This window comes from Fukomys damarensis, unplaced genomic scaffold, assembly GCF_012274545.1.
Source record: "Fukomys damarensis isolate Sample0158 unplaced genomic scaffold, DMR_v1.0_HiC HiC_scaffold_12, whole genome shotgun sequence".
Taxonomy (NCBI): domain Eukaryota; kingdom Metazoa; phylum Chordata; class Mammalia; order Rodentia; family Bathyergidae; genus Fukomys; species Fukomys damarensis.
In genome coordinates, this window is record NW_022900924.1 from 9,923,398 (window position 1) to 9,932,205 (window position 8,808).

An 8,808-nucleotide genomic window follows, 5' to 3' on the forward strand; every position below is an offset into this window, starting at 1 on the left:
CCGGCTCCTCGGGACTCCGAACCGGCCCATCCCGGGCGGCGCAGACCTAATTCGGCGCGAGGAGTCCGGGCTCCGGCTTTGGCAGCTGGAGCCCTCAGGGCCTTCCCCTGACCTCACAGTTGGAGAAGTTCGCCTTTCGGAGTCTCCGCTGCATTTTTCCATCGAGCTCCTGGCCAACGCCAAGTCTACTTTAAACTTTAGGTTCAGCGAATGTTTTTCAAGCATGTAGTATGTGCGGGGATTTAGAGCGCTGTCTTTGGATTCAGACAGATTGGGGCTTGAGAACCCTTCCTGTCGATTTCTTTGAGACCCTAGGCAAGTGACACTTTGCCATCTCTCAGTATAGATGGAATTAAGATAACACCTATTTTATAGGGCTGTCGTGAATATTCGGTGAGATAAAGTAGCGCTCAGTACCTTGGTGGATATTGTTAGGTCTAGGGTTAGATAAAAGAGCTGTCTGTACCTTGGAAGAGTCTTAACACCTTTAAGTATTGTCATCTTGTGGGTGCCTTGTAGTTTTGGAAAGACTTGTGGAATCATTTTTCCTCCATCCAGCCTTGCTTATAGCTATGTTTTAGAGTGAAAGGCAGTGTTAGAGTGAAGAAGATACCGGTATCAGACAGCTTTACTCACGTGGATCTCCGGAGTGAGGAAACCAGTTGATGTTTTTGTGTGGGCCCTAAGGTCAAGAGTGACCACTTAACCCTGAGCACTTAGAAGGCGTTTAGTGAGGATCTCCTAGGCAAGGGGATGGTAATTGTTTCATTTAAATTATACTGCATCCTAGAAAAAGCATCTCTGTCTGTTGGGTATTTTTAGAGGGTATTGAAGAAATAACGTGTGGATGATTTAATTTTGCGGGGGCGGTACTGGGGATCGAACTCAGGACTTGTGCTTGCTAGGCAGGCAAGGTGCCACTGAGCTACATCCTTGGCCTGTGGACGATTTTGTTTTAATACTTGAGTGCAAAAGAATCTTCTCTAGAGCTTTGTGGTCTAGTATGGTACCCTTTAACTGTTAAGCAACCATACGGATGCTTAAATTTAAGCAGCCACATGGATTAAGTTTGTTAAAGTGAAATGAAATTAAAAATGCAGTTCTTCACTCCCACAAGCCACAGTTCATTGCACAGATAGCCACATGTGTCTAGTGGCTGCTGTATTGAGCAATTCACAGAAAGTTCTGTTGGACATTGCTACTCTTGAGCTGTGAACTTGAAGGTTCTTTGCATCTGATCTTACCAGCAAATGACTTCTCTGAAGAATCTTAGTGCGCTCTTCAGTTTTGTGACAAGGTTTCAAGTGTATACCATTTATTTTCTGATTCAGAAAAAGCCTTGAGCCTGAAAAGCTTTCATCTTCGTGAGACACTGTAGACAGAAGTTTAATATATGAGAATACAGCTTTATGGGAATTCTAGGTAGAGAATGGTATACATGTATGTTTTTATTGTCTTCTCAATCTCAAAACTAGTAAGGTCCCAGCACTCTGGAGGCTGAGACAGGAGGATTGCTGTGAGTTCGAGACCAACCTGGGCTACATAGTGAGTTCCAGTTCAGTCTCAAGTACATAGTGAGATCCTGTCTCAAAAAAACAAAACAAAACAAAAAAAACTAGTAAGGGATTTAAAAAATCCAAGGCTGGAGGTATAACTCAGTGGTTCAGTGCTTGTACAAACCTATGCACAAAGCCCAGGGTTCAGACCCCAGCATTGGATGGAAAAAATTGGGAAGCTGAGAGTGTAGCTCATTGGCACAGCCCTTGCCTAATGTGTGTTAAGCTCTGAGTTCAATCCTCAACGCACAACACACACACACACACACACACACACACACACACACCACAAGGATGAGAATGAGGCATAAGTGGAAACAGCAAACTCTTGGGAGAAGGTCATGATGAGCGGTAAAGAATTTAGCCGTCTGAAAAAAAAAAAAATTTAGCAGTCCCAAGAAAATGAGTTCTAATCTCTCAGTTAAAGAAAGTGGGGCTTGGGGAGAAGAAAGCTGGGAACCAATGGGAAATACATTGCAAAATTTCTGAAAGGTGGATTGATAGTATCAGCTAATCTCAAAGTGAGGGTGAACGGGAAGGGCTAGGTTAAGGAGGATTGGTTGAAAGCCATGTTCACATGCAGATGAGTTCCAGCTCTCTTCCACACTGGCAAAGACTAGTGATTTTCTGTCTGGAAACTGTAAAGCAGAGGACTACTGCACAGTGAGCGCAGCATAGAACCAGTATCCAAGGAAGTTGTTAACAAAATAATTCAAGAAACCCCCCCAAATGAAGGATGTGTTTCTAGACCAACAGTTTTCAGCACAGTGGATAAAAGTAGATTCACAACAAAGCACAATATGAAATTTTAGAGCCCCGAAACAAAGATATAGGGTTCTAGGGAGAAAAACCAGGTCTCATCCAAAGAATCAAAAGTCAGAATGGCATTGGACTTTATAGCTCCAAGTTTAGAACTCAGTAGAGAAGTGTCTTCAGTATTCTGAATGAAACTGATTCAGCCTAGAGTTCTGAGTCTAGATAACTTAAGTGTGAGGCTAGAAGACTCAGACTTGTAAAGACGCCCCAGAATGAAGGATGTGCTTCACACAGCCCAGGAAAGAGTACATTTGCAGAGTGATAAACTGTACCTTAATTATAGAGGATCACCTATAAAATTGTGGCAGGAGAGAAAACTCTTTATTTATTTCCCGGTACTGGGGATCAAACTTGGGACCTTGTGCTTGTGAGACAGTGGCAGAACCACTGAGCTAAATCCCTGGCCCAAATTTAATTTATTTATTTAAGAGAAAACTCTTGAGAGAGACTTCTTTAAGAGGCAGGAGAGAAAACTCAGACTCATTCAGAAGGCCAGAATTTGCTGGAATATTTGAGCTGCAGATATTAGACAAGTGACTAAAAGTTTGGGTAAGAATAGATAGAACAGGGGCCGGGGATTTAGCTCAGCGGTTCGGTGGCCTGCCTTGCAAGCGCAAGGACCCAAGTTCAATCCCCAGTACCAAAAAAAACCAAAAAAACAAAACAATAGAATATTAGCTCAGTGGTGCTGCCACCTGCCTCGAAAGCTCAAGGTCTGAGTTTGATCGCCGGTATCAAAACAAAGAACAAGCTGGGTGTGGTGGTTCCTGCCTGTAATACCAGCACATAGGAGGCTAAGGCAGGAGAATTGCCTCGAGTTCAAGACCAGCCTGGGTGGGCTACATAGTGATTTTTTTTTTAAACAGTGAGTTTAAGGACAGCCTGAGCTGCAGAACAAGCCCCTGCCCCCTTCAAAAAAAGATAAAAACAAGGCAAACTGGGGTGAGGTGGGAACAGGCAATTAACTCCAGTGGAATAAAAACTGGGCAAAATAAAAAACATAGTCTTTCCACAGGAAGTGGATAACTATAAGGCAAACACCTTATGAAACTGGGAACTTAATATTGGGGAAATGGTTAGGGTGTGTAGTAGGGTCAAAGAAAGGTGGAAAGACAGTAAAACTGAAAAATCAAGAAGTACTAGTTCCATCCCCTGTACCCCCCCCAAAATACTGGGCTGGGGATTTAACTCAAACTCTGGTACCACTCCCTGCCTGGCAGATGCAAGGTTCTGAGTTCAATCCCTGGTACCAAAAAACAAAACAAAACAAAAACCAAGATGTGCTAACATGAGCATGTTAACCTTTGTACTTATATGTATGGAGATAAGTACTAAAATATTAGCCAGAACTAACACAGGTTATCCTTGGTGAGTGAGGGCAATAAACTAGTTTTTAATTATAAACCTCCCAGAGTGCACGCATCCCCCGCCCCCCGCTTTTCTCTTTCATTTTTTTAGACAAGGTCTCACTGTATAGCTCAGGAGGCTGGTTTTGAACTCACTATGTAGCCCAGGCTGGCCTGGAACTCACAGTGGTCCTTCTGCTTCACTCTCTCAGGTGCTGGGATTATAGGCGTGTACTACTAAACTTGGCAACTTTTCTCTTGAATTATATGCATCTATAACTATAAAAACAAAGGACAGGTTGAATATTCACAAGGGATGTAGCTCAGCGGTAGAATGCTTGCCTAGCATGCTCGAGGACCTGTGTTCAATCCTCAGTACTATAGTTGCTCCCATCCCCTTCCCAGATTAAGCTGGATATGGTGGTACACGTCTATGATCCCAGCACTTGGGAGGCAGAAGCAATAAGATCATGAGATTGAGGCCAACCTGGGCTACATTGCAAGACCCTGTCACAAAAAACAAAAGGATATTTTAAAGTTAAAATAATAAATAATAAATCATATATGTTAAAGTTTGGACATTTACTCATTGCTAAGAGAATTATAGCACACATTTAAGCATAAAAGAAAAACTTAGCATTTCGTTTTTTCAGAAGAAAATGATGCCACCAGTATGTTAGTTATATGAATCTTATGCCCTGCTGTACCACTTGTAAATCCACAACCTGCTGTCTAGCTTGTAGAATATTGCTCAGGAAAAGATTTTCCAAGGTTTTCACAAGTATTCACAAAATGCTCCCCTCTCCTCCCTTCCCCTAAGCAAGGGGCTGCAGCTGTGTTAACCTGGGTGGCTGTTAAAAGCCAAGGACTTATTAGCTTCAGTTTATAGACTTAACTGGTTTCAGGTTTAGTTTAAAAAAATGCAGGTGATCTGACTCTGCTCCTCTCTGGGCAGTGACTTCTTGTCTCATTGATGATTCCTTCACACTAGTAAGATGAGGCTACTGATGTTTTCCTTGCAGACTTCTTAGCATTAGTAGCCAACTTTGTACTCTGGAGGAGAGTAAATTAGTGTTTATTCTGTGTCACTAATCTCTGTAACAGTTGTGTGAGGTAGGTCCTGTTATCTGTATGGCATAGATGAAACGGAAGATCAGGTAGTGACATTATTTCCGAATTCCTACAGCTAGTAAGATGCAGAACTGGGATCTACCCTCTTAATCTTTCACTTTTTTTTTTGTACTGGGGATCACACTAGGGATCTTGTGTTTGTGAGGCTGGCAGCAGAACCACTGAGCTAAATCCCCGGCCCTTAACCTTTCACTTTCAGTCAGTGTGCATATGTTCTGCTAGACTGGTCACTATTGGAGGCTAAAGTGAGGTAGGGTAAAAGGATTATGCTAGGCCATCCCTAGGTTTTGGGTGGTTTGGAAAGGATATTTTCTGTTCAGACGTTTTTTACTTTTGCCTTGCCTCTTTGGGCCCAGGTTAAAGTATTCTGACTGATTGGATTAAACTGGTCCCCCCCCATTCTGGTTCTGGGAATAGAACCCAGGCAGGGCCTCAGACATTCGAGGCAAGCACTTAACCACTGAGCTACATACCCAGGCCTCCTGGTTGGATTAAAACAGTATATCTCAACTGGGCATGATTTTGCCCCACAGGAGACATTTGACGGTGTCTGGAGAAGATTTTGTTATCAGAGGCAGGTGGTGGATAGACTACTGCTGACTGCTCTTAGTGGTAGAGACCAGGAATGCTGCTAAAAATCCTGCAGTGTATAAAAGTAACCCCTATAACAAGAAATTAAGCAGCTCTAAAGGTCAGTAGTGTGGCAGTTCCAGCTTATGCACCCTCACACATACTCAATATTTTCTAATCTGACTGAAATTGTCCTTTGGGCTTTGTCTTCACAGGTTTCTGAGACACTAAAGCGTTTTGCAGGGAAGGTGACAACAGCCAGCGTGAAGGAACGGAGAGAAATCCTCAGTGAACTGGGGAAGTGTGTTGCTGGCAAAGGTATTTATTTATCATCACATAGCCTGGATAGCATTTTATTTTAAAAATAAATTGTAGATGGGCATGGTGGCGAACACCCATAATCCCAGCACTTTGGAAGCTGTGGCAGGAAGATTGATGCAAGTTTGAGGCCAGTTTTATACTACATAATGAGTTTAAGGCCAGCCTGAACTACAGAGTGAGAACTTGTCTCAAAACACAAAATAAAAACAAAAATAAACATTTTGGGCTGGTGGAGAGTTTATCCATTCTGGTATGAAAACATTTACAGTTTTAACCATTGTGATTGAAACCATTTCTAAAAGGTACCGTCAGTCTTTCTTTAGTACATGAGAACCAAAACATTATGTGATTTGGGGCATTTTCCCCATGTGTGTTTTTGGAAGTCAGTAAGATGATAAGAGGTGATTGGCTAGCAAAGGATTCCAAGATGTAGAAAGTGTGGGAGATGGGCTTTCTCCTGCCCTGTTGGAGGGTTCATAGCAATATGTTTTGACTTTTTTGTTTGTTTGTTTTTTTGAGACAGGGTCTCACTATGTACTTGAGACTGACCTGGAACTCACTGTGTAGCCCAGGCTGGTCTTGAACTCACTGCGATCCTCCTGCCTCAGCCTCCTGAGTGCTGGGATTACAGGCGTGCCCCACCACACCCAGCAGTATGTTTTGACTTTATTGAGCTTTCTTCAGTGAAGTGTTTTCCTGAAGAGCTGCCCCTTCCCTGGCTAAGGGGCAGGTGAGGGAATTAAATCCAGGGTTGCACTACCACGGAGCTACATCCCAAGCCCTTTTAATTAAAAAAAAAATCTTTGGCACTGGGAATTGAACTCAGGACTTGTGCTTGCCAGGCAGGTGTGGTGCTACTCAGCTAAATTCCTGGCCCTAGTTTTTTATTTTGAGACACTAAATTGCCCAGGCTGGTATCAAGCTTGTGATCCTACTGTCTGAATCTCCAAAGTAGTAGCTAGGATTATTGGTGAGTACTGCCACGTCTGGCTTGAACTTGTTGTTTGCTGGGAAAAGCTGGGCATAGCTCATCCTGATTCTGCGGCATAATAGAAGGATGGCCCTATGACATTGGTGGCAAACCCATGGCATGCATGCTGCAGTGGGCTGTTTATCATTGAAAGCTCTAAAAGGTTCACCATCACTGCCCTGTGACCTTCCAGGGTATACAAGACAGTTTGTCTTCATTCAGTAAATATTCTCTCTCTCTCTCTCTCTTTCTTTCTTGTGTGTGTGTGTGTGTGTGTGTGTGTGTGTGTGTGTGTGTGTGTTTGTCCTAGAGATTGAACGCAGGACCTTAGCATGGTACGACTGAGCTAAAATCCCCAGCCAAAATCCTTACTGGTATTTTGTGTTTCGTTTTGGTGTATTTCTTTTACTATACAGCATTAGTTCTCACAGTGTGGTCCCTTCCTGTCAGGAGCACCACCTCAGAACCTGTTAGAGAGACTTTCAGCTCCAGCCCAGCAATGTATTCAGAGACCCTGGGCGTTGTTGCCTGAGCCCTCCAGGAGAGTCCTGTGTTTGTTCAAGTTTGAGGACTTTGGCTCTATGGAGCTGGGTCTTCTCTTCTATCAACTTTCACTTTGCAGTGGTGAAGAGCCTACTTCCTTCCTCTCTTACACTCACCTTCCCATTTGCTGCTTCTGTGTTGCTGGAGAAGTAGCTCAGTGTTATGCACTTGGCTACCATTTGCTGCTTCTCACCAGCCATTGCCTGGGTAGCATTCCCAAGCTTGTGAAAGCGCTGTGTAAATTGTTGTGTGTGAGCTTCTGAAACATTCTCCTGTGTATTCATGTTTCAGTGTGTGAGTTTTATGGCTTTCTTAGTCTTCCTGGTTACTTTCTCAGCAGGGTTCTGGTTAGTAAAAGCTACACCAGCTGTGCATACCTGCAGAGGTACAGTGATCAACTCTATCTGTGAAATAACTGCCACATGCTGCACTCCCTCTACCCACCATTTCATGGAGTGAAGAGTTTGGCTTGTGTGGGTCAAGTTTAAGAACTACTGGGGACCTTTTGAGGGAGATTTTACTCTTCTTTCACCTGGAAAGCCCTTGATTTGGATGGGCTGTATTTGTGAAGCGCTTAGTAGCCTTTGATGTGCATATTGATTGTGGAAAATGAACTGCTTCCTTTATGAAATCATTAATTCTTAGATTCCTAATTTTCTGAGTCCGAGGAAGAGCTCTTGCACAGTGGCAATTATTCTGGCCTCTTTTCATTAGGGAACAGATAGCCGCAGAAGTCAACCAGAGTTAGGGTGAGATGTTTCCAGCCAGGCTAAGGAGTTGAGGACTTACTCAGAGCTGTCTAATCCTGGAGGCATTTGGTCAAATCTACTTTGCCCAGCCTGAGGCCTCTGCGCTGCTCTCCTCAGTTCCGCCTGCACAGACTTCAAAGACTTGCTGAGGCAGCCTCTCCTGTGTCTGATATTTCCTCTAGTGCCAGTCAGCGATGGAGGGCTCAGCTGGACTCTGTGTTCTAGCCGTGGCTCTACCACTTCTGGGCTGTGTGACCTGCCTCTTTTGATTCTCTGAGGCTGTGTCCTTGCCTTATAGGATTGGGTGTTTAACAGGTTACCTGGCTGTGGTGTTGGCAATATATATATCAGCTGCTGTTATTGCCATGGTCTTAGTCACCACTAGTTTCTGGCCTCGTTCTTTTCCTCAGTTACTGAAATAGCCCCAGTCAGATGGACTAGTGCACTGTTGAGACCTGGGGGCACTGGCTACAGCACCTCATTCATTTCCCCTTCAATCGTGTGGGACCGGAAGTGTGTGATCATGCGATCTCTTCTTGGGCTTCCTGCTCTTGTGTGCCCCCCGTCTTTGTCTTGTACTGCTCATGCTTCTGTCATCTGTGCACTCTGGTCTGGCATGGAGTACTTGCCACATACTTCTTTCCAAGCTTTTTTAAAGACAGTCTCATTGTGTAGTGTAGGCTGGCTTCAAACTCATGGCGATCTTCCTGCCCTAGCCTCCCCAGTGCTGTGATTACAGTTGTTGGTTTCTTGAGCTCTCTCTCTCTCTTTTTTTTTTTTTTTTTTTTTTTTTTTTTTCTTGTCTC

At 43.8% G+C, this 8,808-nt stretch overlaps 1 protein-coding gene across 1 annotated transcript in view; it reads left to right on the forward strand.

The window, feature by feature from the left end:
• Gcn1 (GCN1 activator of EIF2AK4) overlaps positions 1-8,808 on the forward strand; it is a 67,083-nt gene that overhangs the window by 440 nt on the left and 57,835 nt on the right. The window contains exon 2 of the mRNA XM_010604179.2: positions 5,635-5,737. Coding sequence (XP_010602481.1) covers positions 5,635-5,737 — 103 coding nt within the window. The remainder of the gene's footprint in view (positions 1-5,634; positions 5,738-8,808) is intronic.